The sequence below is a fragment of the Brienomyrus brachyistius genome, chromosome 21, assembly GCF_023856365.1.
Source record: "Brienomyrus brachyistius isolate T26 chromosome 21, BBRACH_0.4, whole genome shotgun sequence".
Classification (NCBI taxonomy): Eukaryota; Metazoa; Chordata; class Actinopteri; order Osteoglossiformes; family Mormyridae; genus Brienomyrus; species Brienomyrus brachyistius.
Genome location: NC_064553.1, coordinates 8,890,056 through 8,907,144, shown reverse-complemented (window position 1 = coordinate 8,907,144; position 17,089 = coordinate 8,890,056). Strand labels below are relative to the sequence as shown.

The following is a 17,089-nucleotide window of genomic DNA, read 5'->3' as shown; positions in this document are numbered from 1 at the left end:
TGGGGGGGGGGGGGGGGGGGGAATTACCACCACCGCTACAGTTTCACGTCAGTTCATGGGACACGGGAAACTAAACACCATTTCACCGACCGACTTGGACACCCCGTCCACAGTGAATGACTGTACTGACAGCACGCCGTGGCGGGGGGTCCCAGCGGTCCACGTCAAACCCCCACCATGAAGAGGAAGGAGCACAACATCTGGTAATACCTGGCCAAAATCCTACTGCTAAATCCCACTCGTCTCTTATGGAGGCGACCATTGCTTTCAATCAACATTTTCCATGTGAATCAAGGAAAGCTTAACGAAAAGTACCAGCAAAATCATAAAGATTCATCATATATATATATATATATATATATATATATATATATATATATATATACACACACACACACACACACACACACACACACACACAGAGCATATTTCAGCATAAAGTATATAGATCTGAAATAAAAGGCAAACAACACCGTATTTAACCGTTTTCAAAATACACCGAGCAACAGCGCTTTGCCAGAGCTGTAGATGTGAACCTGGCCTAGACTGGCCGTCTCCTGTGTTCTGTCAAGCGGGATTAACATTAAAAAACGATTTAAAAAGTACACGTTAGCAGCCAGATATAAAAGCGACAAAGTATACCAAAAAAAAAAGCAAATATAGACAAAAAACACACGACACCTTCTAAATAACTGCCTTTCCCAGGGTCCAGGAATACAGAGCGGTTGGCTGATGAAGCAAAACACTGCAGTAGCTGAGATATTTTAACCTGTAACTGATAATCTTTGCAAATAAAAAAAGCCATTTTTGAGTATTTTCCAAGTTCCAAAAAAAAAGAAAAAAAAGAAATATATATTACCACTTGCAAAGACACTTTGGGAATCTGGGAATAATACAATTAAAAGAAATATTTTCATTCCTTCTTAAAGCTACAGTCATTGTTATCCGCCCACCTTCCATATGATAATCCAAGTTCCAACTACTGGACAAGGGCGCAGGGGGCAGCCTGGACGAGAGGCTACTCCATGCTATGGCACACGCACAGTCACACACAATACAGGCGTTTCAGAGTCACTAACTGGCGTGACTTTGCCTGTGTGACATGCGAACTGCACACAGCTGCCCCCTGGAGGTGTGAAGCAGCAGTGCTGCCGACAATGATAATTCTGAAAACACATTATAATTTGAGGAAAGTGCTGTATATTATCTATTGAATATCATCTATTGCAATATAATATCACTGGAAGGTCTGTTCCTGTAATCCAGTAACATTCACATCAGCCAATCTCTGAACTCGGAAAAGGCAGTTGGGCCAGGAGGCGGCGAGCCATTGAACAGGCTCCCTCATCTCCCTCTACATGACCAGCGGTAATTCACACCCACGGCGTGAAATTCAAGACATAAGAGGAGTCAGCGTCCTCTCCTTGGGATGACCTGGGGACGCCGCTGCAGACGGCCCCATCCTGGGGTGTGTCCCCTCCCTCGGGTCCCTCGGAATGCCACCATCACAGGGCCACTGGCCAGAGCGCTGATCCGTTGTTCATTCTTTCACCTCCAAGGCCACCCGGCACCCTGATGTCCGACACGTCACCCGTTTAGCTCGTCCCTTTCGTCTCCCCACAGCCCAGTCTGGTTACCCCTGAGCGCCGCATCGCCTGACCGATTTTATGAATCATTATTACAGAGCCACCGTGGGTCTCCATACAGAGTTCGCGTGCAATCTCGGGGGTTGGTTTTGCCAGCTTCCCGTTTAATTCTCGCCACTCGTGTCGAAGAGCAACAGGAAACCGAAACCGAACAGGAATCAAAGAACTCTCATAATCAAAGCAGGGTCACCTAGGAAACTCTGACCTCTCCCAATGGCCCTGCGACTTTCTGTGTCTCTTGCACATTTATTCACAGAACTGCTCTTTCGCAGTCCTGAGATGACAGAAGCAGTCTATTTTTAATTGGTTTTGCTCATCAACTCTGCATTCAGATAAAAAAATACTTCATCAATTTGTGTTGCGCAGGAGACGGGACGAAGCAGGGGGCGGGGGGGGCGGGGTGTGTCTTGGGTTCATGGGGGGTGCGTTTGGGGAGGGGCATTCCCCAGGACGTCAGTGACCACACAGGCTACACGGTGCAATTAGGGGCAGCTAGAAGCTGGTGAAAGCACAAATACCAAACAAAAAAGCTTTACTTAAAATGAAATTAGTATTGCTCTGACAATACATTAAATAATTCAATGTATCAGAGGGTTATTCAGAACAGAGAGATGCTCAGCCCTAATGCAGAGGAATATATATATAAATATATATATATAAAAAATGCAGGCAGTTAAGCACAAAGGGACTAACTTTCATAGTCAAAACCGCCTTCGTTAAATGGGCTGCTGAGACCAAAATCTGTAAAACAATAATAAAAAAAAAACAGCTGACTTAAAAAGGGAAAAAAAGTGTTTATAAGCACACAGGTAACATACCCAAAAATAGACATAAGAATTAAAGAAAAGCTAGTAAAAAAAAATAGCCCGAGTACCTGACATATATTCTGATTTTCAAAGCGTCAGACCTCTGATAGCAGGGAGCATTAAGTGATTCACAGCTTAAGTTACTCTGGCCCTCCGCTGGGGAATGAATAGAAGTGGGGGCGCTTACGTACAGGCTCGGGCCGTCCCACCTGGCGGACGACACCCCCATGCCAGCATCGTCAACCAGGAGCATCCATCGTTTGCACATAATTGAAACCTCTTCCCTCAAATGTGGGGCCTGACAGAGGTAATTGGACATGAGGGTCAGAAATCGATTGAGGCCGTCCGGAGGAAAAGGAGGAGGGCGACGATTCACCTTTAATAAATCTAGAAAAATGGACGCAGTGATTCGCTGCTGTCCATCACCGGGGGCCACAACGAAAAGGCTCTCCTGCATTATGTACAGCAATCCCGTCTCTGTACTGATGGTCCTGCTTTTCCCTGTAGTGGAAGGTTCCAGAAAGTCCCCTCATCAGGCTATGGACTGTGGTTCTTTTAGACTGCATATGAGATTCTCTAGGGTAGGGTTTCCCAATCTGGTCCTCAGAGATCCACAGTCGGTCTATTTTTTTGCTTCCTTCCCAGCTCCCTGTCAGACAGTCCACATTTCTGCTCCCCCCCCCCCCCCAAGCTCAAAACACTGCTCTAGGGAAAGGACACCGTAATCTCCAATTGATTCAGCAGAGCCTGCTGCTTCACACGCCCCCTGAGACCTGGGTGTCAGGATGTCATACAGCACAGGGGACTCGCTGCCTGGGAGTTTAAAGTACAGCCTGTGACTGCCTGGTTCGTGTAGCTACGTTTATTATTGTACAAATGCAATTTATACGCAAACACAAGAATACTGATTTTCTAAATCCAGCACCTTGAAGAAGGACAAAAAAACCTATTAAAATATCTGAACTAGGAGTTACACCAAAACAATGAAAAAAAACAAAAGCCAAAAACATAAAGAGCACTGGCCGGAAGGCTGTATTTTTGTTTCAGAATAAATAACATAAACTTTGCAATATCAGAGATTTTATTATGCATTTTTTTAATGGAGCTGCAGAAAATGGTGGTCGATAAAGAGAAGAGCAGTAATGAAGGATATGCTCATCCTCGTCCTTCCCTAAACAGTCTCTGCTCTTAGCTTGAGAAGAAGCTTCTTCCTGTTCTGTCTGACGGAAGTGGCATTGGGGAGGCTCCCCGCAGTCATTAACCGGCACTTGGCTAATTCGCTCCATTTCTGTAATTGCTCGTTCCATTGGAGACATGAAGGTCTGGGCGGCCCCCCAACACGGTCACGCCTGCCTGATGGCACGAGGCAGGAAACGGGCTTGATTTCACGACAGAAGGACATGCTCCCGTGTTTGTCAATGCAGAGCATCCTCCCTTTCCTCACGGTTTTCCTGTTACCTGTGTTGTCTTCTGTTTCAAACCTCCTCGGGTGGATGGATGTGTGTCGGGGCGGGGGGTGCTCGGTCGTGTGGGACCGTCTGCACGGGCTCTGCTTCCTGCATCCCTAGCAGCGACATCTCATCCTGCCACGAACTACACAAATCACACTTAACCGTCTGTCGCCCAGGACGACCACATCCTCATCGCGGTTACCCGGAGACTGGCCCGCGAGCGGCAAATGAGCATCTCATTCCCGGGCCGTGTAGTCTGGGCTGTCATAGCCTGAAATCCTCGTAAATAGGAAATTACGTTAAAACGGCCCATTCTTAATTAAAAAGGACGGGCGGATCAAATCCCAACAAGCCGACAGTGTAAACGGAGAAGCGCGGAATGCCTCCCTGTTTCACTCTGACAATAACTAATTAAGGACAGGGAGGCGCAGAAATCCTCATTCTAAGAGAGGCATTCGACACGGATGGGGCAAAGAGGCGGAGCTGGCACGGGCGGCACTAGCGATCGGGAAGGCTGGTAAACTCAGAAATGAGAGGTTCCGTGACGATTCCGGCCTCCGTGGAAGACTGACAGCCAGGACCGGGGCTGAGGGACACAGCCATCACGACCCAGGAGCCTCTGAACGATGGAATCGGAGGGGGAAGCAAAAACAACACGAGGAGGACAAAAGACCCAGGAAGCCCGGGAGAGAAGAGACGTCGCTCAGCCTTACTTCATTAGCCAGCTAGACTGAAGTTGAACCTGCGGCATGACAGAAACAATAGTCAAGGCGTGAGCCAGATCCCTCATGGGGGCCGGGGAAGGAAGGGGCGCTGGGAGGGTGAGGAGCTGGAGGCGGGCCAGCGGACACAGCGACAGCGCTGGGATTTTTAATGCGCATTTACAGCACGTGCTGTAATTGGACGGCTGCTCCTCCAAGTGCACGGAAACATGGTGGCCTGAAGTAATGACTGCCATTAGCTAATGGAGATGTTACAAACGCTCAGTGCCCTGTTTAATTGCACCGAAATGTCCCTTTGAATCAAATTCTCCAAGTGAACAGATAATGGCATTGCGTGATTCAATGGGGTTATAGGAAATAAATGTTTTTTTTTTTTTTTTTTTTTTAAAAAAAAAAAAAGGGGGGGGGGGGAGTTGCAGGTAATTAATATGCAGGATGAGCGTGGGGTCTGAGCGCGGTTCCTCTCGGCTGCTGGAGAAGGATCCATGGGACAAGGAGAGGCAAAGAAGATGAAAGTGTCATGCTCGTTTTCTCGCAAACAAGACCTTGCTGCTGACAGCGTGGTCACATGATCTCACAGGCGATTTGCTAGATCGCTGCTCGTCTCCTGGGGCTGGCCGAGCTCTGATGCCCCCCACCCCCCCACCCCCACCCCTACCCGCACTGTCAAGGGAAAGGAGAGCCTTTGATGGGATGGGGCAGTGGGGCGCCATGGAGACCGATCGGCAAGACTAGGGAGCGTAACGTGGCCGGAACCATTGGGGCCAGACGAACGGGCGCCGGGGACGGATGGGTGTGACGAAAGGATGTCAGCCAGGGTGGACAAATAAGGGGGGGAGGGGCATGAAGACAGAATTACAGGCTTGATTGGGGGTGGCCTGTCAGGGCTGCGAGACCGAGGACCACAGTGAGCGCTCAGCGGCCAGCATGGAAGCAGGCACTCTCTGGGAATACGCACAAAAGGCGAAGGGTGACATCTGCACTGATTTATGAAAATGGTTTGCTAATGAAATGCTGGTAAATGGTGGAAAACCCATGATGGGCAGATAATTGCATCCCGCACGTGGGTCTCGCTCACAGTCATGGAAGCGTCGTCCGGCTGTTCACCCGAGGCAACACAGGACTCCCCATCACTCAACGACAGAGCAGAAGAGTGCCCCCCCCCAGCACGAGGGCGAGTGGCAAACGGCAAGCAGAGGCGACACGTACCTGGGGTTTGGAAGTTGATGCGCCTCATCTCCACGGGGTCAGTAGGATGGTGTGCCACGATTTCGGCGTTGTTCAGCAGACATTTGGTCCGTGGTTCTGAGTCCTTCCGTTTGCTGCTTGGTGGCCAGGAAAAAAAAAACATTAAGTGTTAACCTTTAAATGTCACAAACATGACAACGGAGAAGGTTCCGGTGATGGGAATCAAACACGGCGGGCTCTCGAAAACACGCACAAAGCGCGAGAGAAGGCGAGGCTACACAGGGCCAGGCGTTCACACCGCTCTGACATTTCTCAATGAGCTTTCTTCAAAAACAGAAAGCAAGAAAAAAATAAAAAATAAAACATTCCCCTGACCGCCGGATTCCGCTGTCTCACGTGGGCAAACGTGATAAAATATATTGAGCCTTACCTGTCAGGTTTGCTGCTTCCAAAGAAAGCAGTGGAATAAATACAGAAATGGAGGAAAAAGGACAAAGAGGGAAACGGAAATCAATACGGAGCGTTTAAATTCAAAAGGGAAGCAGATAAACAATGTGGATAGATGATATGGTGGTGGTTGTGGGGGGGGCGCTTTTGTGTTGGTCCATAGGGACATCGAATGATCTAGGCAGAGCTAGACTGGCAGCAGGGGAGCAGAAGCAAGGGCAGGTCAAGGAAACCTGATCTGCTATGGAGATGCCTGGCGTCAGAGATGTGAGGGGGGGGAGGTTCCTCCTCCCAGCTGCCCGATGCAAGCGGTCTGCTTACGCCAAGGTCACATGGTCAAGGGGACAGCAAGAGGCTAGGGAGTGGCTACCCAAACGGTACACATTATCCCGTCAATGGTAACCCGTCACGTGGCGTTTACACCCACAGCTCCTCACTCGAAATGCATGTCACGCTGTACCTATTAATACGCCGCACCCCTGATTAACTCATTGGACACTAGATTCATAAACTGCCTATCAACAGTTCAATGCAGAACATTAGGATCCCCCCCCCCCCCCCAGGAATAAATTATGCACTCACTTCTTATATAGCAGGATGGCGATGACGATGCAGATGATGAAGACTACGGCCAGCACAGGTCCCACCACCCAAATAAGGCCGTCTCCGCCCTCGATGGGCTGTGGGTCTATGTCCGGTGCGACTGCTGATTCCGTGAAGGGGCTGGCCACGAACATCTTCTGCAAGGCCAAACAAATGCTCCCGGTGAGCCGGAGCGAACATTGGGACGAAAGGAGAGTATGGCGTGCGCATCGTCAGCGGGAGCCAACAGCGGGCAGCTGACTGCCGAATCACTAACCCCAGATGTCGCGTTTAGCTCCGCCAGCAGGAAGAAGACGTACTCCTGCCCGGGCTCCAGGGGCCGGTTCTCATAGCCACTGTACTCCATCTGGTCGCCCAAGGTGAAGAAGGAGGGCAGGCTGGCAGGCCTGAAGCAGGCGGCGATGTATGGTTTGTTGGGGTCCGCGTGCCGACGCTGCCGCGTGACCCGCGTGCTGCGTTTCTGACCATCCCTGAACAGCTGGGGGGATGAGATGGAAGCAGAATGAAAATGTGGTTTTTACTTTGACTGCCTATCACAAGCCTCGCCTACCCTGTCAAAAGTTTGGCCCTCCTCAGGAAAAACGGAATGGTACAACTTAATATATCTGGCCGATTTTCTGGCATCCCCTCCGAGCCCCTGCTTGGCAAATACACTGCTGATCCTTCCAGATAATCCTGTGGCCCAACAATTCAAAACTGGAGCCAGGCCTCGTGTATAGCCATCTATAGCCAGGCTTTCTCTTCCAGAGTGAGAAAATGGAGAATATCCATGGAAGACAAATACCCACCTACTGTATAATGACAATGAAAGTAAAACCTCATTGCATAAGTGTCCAGAGCTTAACACAGAAACGGCCCTTTCTAAAAGCCCACCACTCCGCTCTAGAAGAAGCTGCGAGTTGCTCTAAAGAGCGAGGATGACACATCTCCAGATGCATACCTCGTCTAGGTCCATCTCTTCAGGGCTCTTCATGTGTGGAGTATGCCCCCTAAACTTCTTCAGAGGCACCACCACCACGTAGATGTACCTGTAAGCACAGCACATGGTCTCGAAGGAGCCTCCATGCCATTCCCTCATTTCATGAAGACTAATACCCCTGTTTGACTGTCTTGGCCAATATTGACCGATCACAATTTTCCTGGCTTGCCTTGGGCAAACACGTGACGGTTACGACCATCGATTAGAAACCAGTGAAGAGGACCGTTGGCCTGTAAAGCCACTGTGATGAAGGTGGAGGTCTGAGCACGTGTTGATGTGGGCGCATTGGATGGAGGCCTTCGCTCACCTGATCGAGTCACGTATCTCGAGTGGGGGAAAGATAATGGTGAGGCTGGCATCGGTGTCGCGGTTGTGGTCGAGCTCTGGCTTGCGGACCGATATGGAGGGGGCAGTCTTGGCATGGATGCGGTGTCGCAGGCCGCCCATGTTGCCCTCCGGGCTGGTGATCTTGAAGTCGTAGGTCGTGTTGGGCCGCAGGCCGGTGATCTGCGCCTTCCTCAGCCGGGCGTCCACTTCCAGCTTCCTTGTCTTGGCGTCAGCGTCCATCTTGTATTCCACCTAGAAAGGATGGTACAAACGAGCCAGACACAGGCAACTAAGCAAGCTGCAAAGAAGATGGAAGATGGCTCCTTCATGCTGAGAAGCTTGCCAGGTGAGAAGAAAACATGAAGCAGGAAAACAAAAACAAGATAATTCTTTGTGGTGTCTTTAAATCTTAGTATCAAACCCCCTAACATACGAACATGATGCACTGAGGTACACAGAGTCCTTCCTGCACCTTGGCACTCACCGTGAAGCGGTACAAGCTGCGTGTCTCCGGAAATTCCCAGGTCAGCAGCACCGTTGTCTTAGTCACCATCTTCACCGAGAAATTTTTTGGGACGCCTGTCAGGAGAAAAGAAGGTAGAGAAAAAAAGAAAGCAGCTCGATAAATCCCGCCGGGAAAGAGAGGCAGCTGGGAAAGAGGAGAGAGGGGCTGTTAGCGTCGAGTGGCGGGGGGGGGCCCGATCCCTGGGGGTCCCTCTGCAGTGAGCTGGGAGTGGTGGTTGCTGTGAGGGGGGCAACTGCAGCCAGTTAAGACACAGAGGACGTCACCGCCGGACATGGACTGATGGAGCACACAGCTGCCCACCACCCCACCCTTTCTGGCAGTGCCCACCTTCTCTGTCATTCTGTCTTACTGCATTGTTCTTGTCTGAATCCAAACTGGACACACAGGTTTCACCAGAGCTTAGGTAGGGGTGCACTAGCCTGAGCTTGGATGGGCACTACCATCAGGGATGGCGCAGGGGGCGTGCACAGACAGGGAACGAGCATGCCTATAGTCGTCAGGAGTGCTTGTCGGGGAATGCCATGCCGTCATGAGGTAGGTAGTGGGGGTGAGCAGGGGTGGGACATATTTAAATTAAATCCAAAATAAAATAAATAAAATCAACTGAACTGAGAAGTAGGTTGTGACAAATCCAGAGCGCCTACCTTGGCATTCGGGGGTGTATGAGGCTGCATTAAGTGAGTGTGCTGCCGGGGACTGGACCACGTGTGTCTGACACCTGAACACTTACCTCCCGACGTGACCAAGGGCCGCCCGTGTTAACGAGCTTTTACTGACTGAGGTCTGACTGACTGTTACCTTTAGGTTAGTGCAGTTAGTGTCTCCAGCATACAGTGCTGCTGCTGTTTGTTGTTGCATTTTTCGTGGAGGTTTTGGTGGCGGTTTAGTTCGGTTTGGTTTCATATTTTTTTTTCTCCCCCTAGGGAAAGAAACAAGGAATCCCTACCTGTCTCGAAGGCCACCGTACGATACTGGACCGTGGGGCTGTAGGGCCCTGGACCTACACTGGTGTGCGCACGGATTTTCACGTCGTACGCTGTGTTGGGCTGGAGGCCACTGAGCGTGTAGCTAGACTCGCTGGCTGGGAGAGTCAGTTCACGGGGGACACTGGAGGTGCCCGCCTCCTTGAAGGCCGCGGTGTACTCAGTGATCACGCCGTTGCGCTCCGCCAGCACTGGGGGAAGCCAGAAGAACTGCACCGAGCAGCAGGTGACGTTGGAGCCCTCTGAGATCTGGGGGTAGCCTTTGGGAACCTCCTCCGGGACGGTCAGTTCCCTCAAGGCCTCCTCGCCAAAGCCGGAACGACCCTTAGCGGACAGCCGGAAGACGTAAGTGGCACCCCGGTGCACGTTATCCATGATGTACTCCTGCTCCTGAGACGTGAACTCCAGTGTAGCCAGAGGGCTCACATCCTTGCGTCCAAACTGTAGCCGGTAGCCCTGTACCTCTGAGCCGGGGGTGCCCACTTTTGGTGGCTGCCATCGCACCACCGCCATATTCCCCATCCCTTGACTGACTGACAGGGAGGGTTGGCCGGGGACTGCATCCATGGAGGGGGGGCGGGAAAAAGACAAGAAAGAACAGAAGAAAAACCAGTTACGAAGGGATTTTTTTTTTTACTGCACACAGGTCAGTTTTTAGCAGCTGTCGGACACCATGTGGCTAGATGGGGGCCTTTTGCTTGACAGCTCGGGCTGTTCCAGGACCTCCGCCGATACTCCATTGCAGTGTGTGAACCTTGCCATAGCAAGACATCTCTAAGACATGGTCAGTGTTCAGAGGGGTGCTGCACTTCACACCTGCGCTGCACGTTTGATGGATGGAGCCCCAGAAACGGCGCCTGCCCGTAGCTCACTCTCACCCCCCTTGAAGCCATGGCGCCCATTCCGCCGCACATCCAAGCCCAGCTTCCTCGGTTACTCGTTTGATCCCCTCCGTCCAAACAAGCTGTAGTCAGTTGCATAGACTGGCCCCAGCAGTGATGGCACAAAAGTTGGTGAGGCGTGTGGACTGTTTGGAGGACAGCAGCTCCTGTTATCCTTAGCGTCGATAACAGGACTTCGAACATCTGCACACAGTCTACACCCCTCTACTAAAAAGATTTGAGCGGCGGCAACAAAGCCTAGAAGAGGTAAAGACAAAAAAGGGAGGCTGCCTAATATGCGCCGACGATGCTTTGTGGTACTGCTTAAAAAAATATTACCACCAGGGAGAGCGCGGACAGCAGAGGACAGCGCTTACCTTGCCTGAAGGCAAAAAGACCGATCAAGGTGACAGGGAGAAGAATCCGCCATCTCCCAAAACACGCTAACAGAACAACCTTTCCCAGTTATTCCCACACCAGTTGTCTCTACCACTAATTACAGGGCCAGAGGCATGTTAAGCACCAGATGTGGAATAAAGGACTGGTGCTGAATGCACGGTTACAGGCTGAGGGATGGTCTGGGACTCTTGGCCGGACGTCGGCCATTTTCCCAGTTGCTTGATAATTATCTTCATGCATCCGCCCAGTCCGGTGCAGCAAAGGTGATAACACCATAGTGTCACAAATAACCTAGCACTTACGCAGCACTACATCCACCCACATGGATCACGTTCTTATATATAAACAGGAGCAGGGTGGCTCTCTGCTCTTTATAACCACTCCCAAAAATGCTCCACAGCACTTTCTACTGGACTAATATACAGCCGATCAAGAGAAGGCACTGGCTGACATTGGAGGACAAATTTAATTGAAATGGCTCCCCACACACCTAATTTAGCTGCATGGAAAAAAAATCCCTGGTTTCAAAAACTTTCCAGTACACTCATATGGAATGGACTAATCTGAACCAATTGAGGGAGTTGAAGGCAAATTTGCAGAACAACTGGGTAAGGAAGGAACTGTCAGTTTTTTACATCATCATTTTTTTAACTCTTTTTTTTTTGTGCTCTGTTGCTGTGTATTGCACAGTGACCCTTCCAGTAGGCGTGTGAGACAATATTGAACCTAGTGGGCTTCTTCATAAAAGATGTATGAAACATCCCCGCATACATTGCATACATTCTTATTTCCTGAGCTCAAGTTATATCAGAGCAATTTACTAGGAAGAGGGCTGTAGCAGAGATGCTTCCTATCACGCTCATCACTCACTGTTCCTGCTCCAGTGAGTGTGATAGTCAGCCTCTTCTCCGCTGAAGCCCTGACACCTGTGATAGGCACACCTGTCACACTGCAGCCTTGTTACAGGCACTTTGAAATCCGGAGTGGCACAGAAACCGAACGGCCTCGCATTATATTCGCTGGACCCGTTCTCAGATTAGGAGGCAGAAGTCCTGAGCTTTCCAAGAACTCAAAGGCGGATTACAAGAGCCCCATCAAAACAGCTCGAGGCCTGCAATTTATTCGGGACAGATAAAGCTCTTGTGCGGCTGCTATGGGCCATCCGCTTTGAGCTTACTTCACCAGCCCTGCTTCTAAGGTGGTGCGCGGTGGCTTGTGAAGTCGCCCCGCATGTCTCAGTGTCCTGTACTTGGTGTGCCTTTGCGCTAATCAGCGACACCTCATCCCACTGCGAGTGATTTATGGGTGCGGGCTTGTGGTAACGCTTGATTACATAGGCATGGAGGTGCCACGGACTTATTTAAAGCTATGCTCTGCAATTTGCAGAAATGACAGAGCCTGTGTATAGTTCTACCAGTATTTGTCATACACGTCTGCATTACTATTTGCTTAGAGACTTATTTCACAATCCAAAAAGAAAAAACTTTTGTTTTTAAAAATGGTCTTCACATGTTATATAAATAAGCACTAAATAATGTGTTATGTAACAATACACTACTGCTTTAACACACCTGACATAGATATCCACGGAGATAACCTCACTAAAGCTTAGTAATAATGATAACACCAGTGGCTTTTGGTACAAACCTGCTCCTTTGGTCACCACGACTTTGGGCTTGCTGCGTGCGCCATCCCCTTTGGTGGTGTAGGCTGCCACGGTGATGGAGTAGGAGGTGTTGGGTTGCAGACCCCCAATGATCATCTCCTAGGCAGCACAAAGAAAGAAGCTGTAACATTAAGGTTTAAATACATCACACATCCCAGCATCCTATCAGACCTACCACCAAGCCTTTCATTTACCCCCCGTATTACACCATGGTTATACTGACAGTTCTCTGATGAGTTTATACAGACCATAAACAGTAGTTTAAGCTTATTATGAAAGGTTTCAATCAAAGATGAATCACTAATTGCATATGTACATCTGCACATATATTGGATGTCAAGAGTATCAGAAGTTACAGCATTTCAGAGCAGTTTGGATCGAGCATGTTTCACTGGTGTGGCACTGCCCAGTGATAGGAGAAACAGCATGCCAGTAAGCTTCACGGCATGCCGAGTGTGAGCCCGTGAGGACACGTGGGTTCAGCGTGACAGCTCCGCTGGGTGGTGTCTCCTAGCATAACCCGAATGCTGCCCCCCCCCTGAGCATGCATGTAACCGTGGAGAGCCAAGGAGGTCTCCCAGCATGCCGTGGGGGAGGCGGTCACAGTGCAATTCACATGCTCCCCCCTTCAGACCTCCCGAAGTGGAATGAGCCATCCTGTCACACTGTGAGGGACACGGCAAGCATACACACAAACACACCATACACACGGCACCACAACACATAACACACGGCAGTTGCTAGGCACACGGACCAGGTACTACATCCCCTACCGGTGCATGTCTTTCTCTCCTTTAAGTACCCAGTAGTGCACAAGTCAGGGTAGCCTATTTCCACTATGGGGGTTCCCTTTAGCAAAACTCACTAACTGAACATACCCATGTTGAATACACAGTGTGCAGCTTGGCCATGACCTAGTTCAATAAAATACAGAAGAATACCTCCACACCCAGAACAAGCGGGACTATAATGACTCGGGTGAAATTAACTGGGCTGATGCAATATCTGGTCCACATGCCAGCTGCTCTGAGCACGCTCCATACTCACATATTCAGCCGTTTCGTCCGTCTCCCACTTAACCCCCGCAACGAAGCATAGGGGAGCGATGGAAAAAGAAAGGGAAGAGCACAGCATGAGAGGAACTGCTGGGTGGAGGGGGTGGCAGGGGCACTATGAAAGTCAGAGACTGGGGGGAAGAGGAGGAGGAAACAGGAGCAGGTCAACTGATTCTGACAGAACAGGAAAAGGACACGGCGGTCACTAGGGACTCGTTTGCAGACAGAAAAAGTTTTCCATTGGTTAATCAAACATTCGAGCAGGCGGCAGAAATTGGAACGGAACAGGTGTCGCATCTCGGGAGACTCCCCTTAATTCTGTCTTGTTTGTTTTTCTCTCTCAGCTTAGTCATAAACCAAGAAACGCCAGAGCAAAACTTTGCTCGATAAAAAGGGCTTCGCAGAGTGCTGGTGTGTCTTAGCATGAGGAACTGGAAAAAGGGGAGTGCATGAAGGAATCGTGTCTGAGAAAAGGCACTGTTTGTATCCCAGGAAGTTCCACTCTTTCCCTTTTTGTTTTGACTTTCGTTTGTTCAAGTTCGTTCAATGGAGGTAGCACGCAGTGGTGCAATTACAGCCTTGAGAGAAAACTTTATGTTAACAGCGCTTCTCCTTTGGTTCTGTTGATATAAGCTTTGCTAACAGAACGCTGGAATCTTAATGCATCCATTATTCATTTTGGCAGGAAGTTTGGTGAATCGCTTCATGAAATTAGCCCTCCTTGTGACTCTACATTCTGTGCACTTATCCATTGTGCCGCTCATAGTTCATTACATGAAAATGATCTTTTACAAGGTCATCAGAGACAAGAATTTACACACTGGAATTTCAAGCTTTCAAGTGGTGTCATGGTTTTGATGTCACATACTGTTGGTTGAAGTTGGAGATCCTCCTAATCAAAAGCTAACAGGAATGGGGTGAATCCCAACATGAATACTTAACTGTACTTGTGTTCTAGGGTACCCATTTTATGTCATCTTCCAATACTGAAGACCAGTTTCAATATTAAGAACACAAGAGGACGGTAAAAATTCCCGGATGTTGGTCTTGCTCCATCCAAGATATCAAGGATAAATTGGTTGCAACCTCATCGAACGAGACCAATCCCATGATTCATTGCGCCCCAAGTTTGCTCATGGAAGGCAAGCTAGTAAGACCGGTCTTGCCAAGACTACAAGTACGATCTTTGCGTTCTTGGTATTGAGAGTCATTTATGGATTCAGGTGGGGCAGAATCAACCTTTGACCCGGAAGAGCTCACCTGGGCGTCAGCCAGCATGACGTCCTTGATGCGCGGGAGGCTACGCGGCAGGCTGCGCGAGTCGTCATTTTCCACACGGACATAGTGCACCTGGTAGCCCCGGATCTGGCCGTGTTGCCGTCCTGGCAGTAGGGAGCGCCACATCACCTTCACTGCTGTGGAGTTGAGCACTTCCACCTCAACACGGCGTGGGGGCGCCCCGGGAACTGCAGACACGGGAGGGGGCTGTTATTCATTTACATAATGCAGACACTGAGGACAGGCATGTATCTGAACATGAACACGACACATGAAAACCAGACGTAGCCTTACTTCAGACCTTACTCTTAGCTCTTGGAGCTAACCAACCCAGCATCAACTTCTGGTGCCAAAATAGTTTGGATAAACACAGAATTCCTCACTTACAAGACATTTTCCAAGGAAAAAAAGTGTGGAGGAACTCGAAATATTTAGTTAAAAGACCTTCCCTAACCCAAACACAAGGCCCGACCCAGGTGCTACAAGAACATCAGCTCTCTTTGCATGCAGTTTTTTCTATAGTTTTTCCTAACAGAACAGCATCCTGATACTCATATTTAGACCCTGTACCGATGAACCAGTTCCCAAAAATTTGGATGATCTCTTTTACCTCCCTAACAGGTCTGATTCTAGGCCCATAATTCATACAGAGGAGCCAACTTCACCGTTAACCAATAGGTACTTTCACGAAAACGTTTCGGAACCTGGTCTCTGGTTACGAGCCTCAACTTTGAAGCTCTATTACTGCTTCCACACCATACAGCAGAACTGAGACCTTTATGTTAGATCAGCATGGGAGACACAATAAGCTGGTATGTTAAACTTCACACGTAATTTGAAACTACGCTGCCACCCCCAAAAACAATAGAGAATGAACGAGTTGTTTTGTTAAGCGATTTGTTAGTTATTAGGGGGGAGCGGGCAGAATCAAAATGGGACACAGCCTTTAATTTACATTTTATTCATACAACCCGCAACATATATTTCATTAGTAAATCTGGCTGGCAGATCGATCTTTGGGTTTCACAGAATTAAAAAACGGTATAACGTATTCCACTAATAAGCGCTGCCAAGTTTCACCAGTACCAGCGATATTAAACAAAAGTAAATTAGCTATCGATTGAATTTTCTGATGCCTCCTGAGAACTATAATTGAGTTCCTACAGTGGAAACGCAATGATAGTTTCTGGTTTGGTTCCTGAAAAAAGTTCCTCTGGTGTAAAATATCCATCCATCCATTTTCCAAACCGCTTATCCTACTGGCTCGCGGGGGGTCCAGAGCCTATCCCGGAAGCAATGGGCACGAGGCAAGGAACAACCCAGGATGGGGGGCCAGCCCATCACAGGGCACACTCACACACCATTCACTCACACATGCACACCTACGGGCAATCATGCAACTCCAATTAGCCTCAGCATATTTTTGGACTGTGGGGGGAAACCGGAGTACCCGGAGGAAACCCCACGACGACATGGGGAGAACATGCAAACTCCACACACGTGACCCAGGCGGAGACTCGAACCCGGGTCCCAGAGGTGTGAGGCAACAGTGCTAACCACTGCACCACCATGCCGCCCCGGTGTAAAATATAAATATAAGAATATATATGAAAGGCTGTGCTGCATTTTGATCACAATCGATCCCCCCAGTAACTAACAAAAGGAGTTATTGATTTGTTGTTTTGGTGTAGTTTCGTATGAAATTGTATGTTCAGTTTAACAGTTTTTGTGTCTCCCATGGTTACTTAGCATAATGTTTCCACTTCCTGTTTTGCAGTGTGAAAGCGACAAGAGCGGCCAGGACCTACAAAAGTTCTAGGTCAAGACAGCCCAGGGACTTGTAAACTGGGACCATGTTCTGGAACTTCGGTGTGAAAGTGCCTATTAACCAATGACATGTTTTGAATTAGTAAGTGACAGGGGAGGCGGTACTCTGGGGACCAATCAGCTTTTTACCTGGTAAAAGTGTCACTGTGGCCCAGACCCTATATACACCCCTGCTCCCTAATTGCCACTACTGTATGTAATGTATCATTGGTTGTTATTGACTGAAATATGCAGATTATTATTTATTATTTTTATGTATTATTATTATTTATTATTTTTATATAATTTATAGAAAATGATATATT

At 49.0% G+C, this 17,089-nt stretch overlaps 1 protein-coding gene across 13 annotated transcripts in view; it reads right to left on the bottom strand.

Moving 5' to 3' along the window:
• The window catches only part of LOC125716397 (receptor-type tyrosine-protein phosphatase S-like), a 135,062-nt gene that overhangs the window by 16,283 nt on the left and 101,690 nt on the right, over positions 1–17,089 (bottom strand). For 5 of the 13 annotated variants that reach the window (XM_048988633.1, XM_048988637.1, XM_048988638.1 and 2 more), the window contains 11 exons: positions 14,940–15,145; positions 13,672–13,698; positions 12,606–12,723; positions 9,642–10,235; positions 8,654–8,748; positions 8,150–8,421; positions 7,804–7,891; positions 7,120–7,341; positions 6,843–7,000; positions 6,244–6,258; positions 5,835–5,950 (listed from right to left, as the gene is read on the bottom strand). In XM_048988633.1, the coding sequence (XP_048844590.1) occupies positions 5,835–5,950; positions 6,244–6,258; positions 6,843–7,000; positions 7,120–7,341; positions 7,804–7,891; positions 8,150–8,421; positions 8,654–8,748; positions 9,642–10,235; positions 12,606–12,723; positions 13,672–13,698; positions 14,940–15,145 (1,911 nt within the window). Of the gene's footprint in view, positions 1–2,339; positions 2,388–5,834; positions 5,951–6,243; positions 6,259–6,842; positions 7,001–7,119; positions 7,342–7,803; positions 7,892–8,149; positions 8,422–8,653; positions 8,749–9,641; positions 10,236–12,605; positions 12,724–13,671; positions 13,699–14,939; positions 15,146–17,089 lie in introns of all 13 variants that reach the window. The other 8 variants (XM_048988644.1, XM_048988639.1, XM_048988640.1 and 5 more) reach the window with 8 other exon arrangements.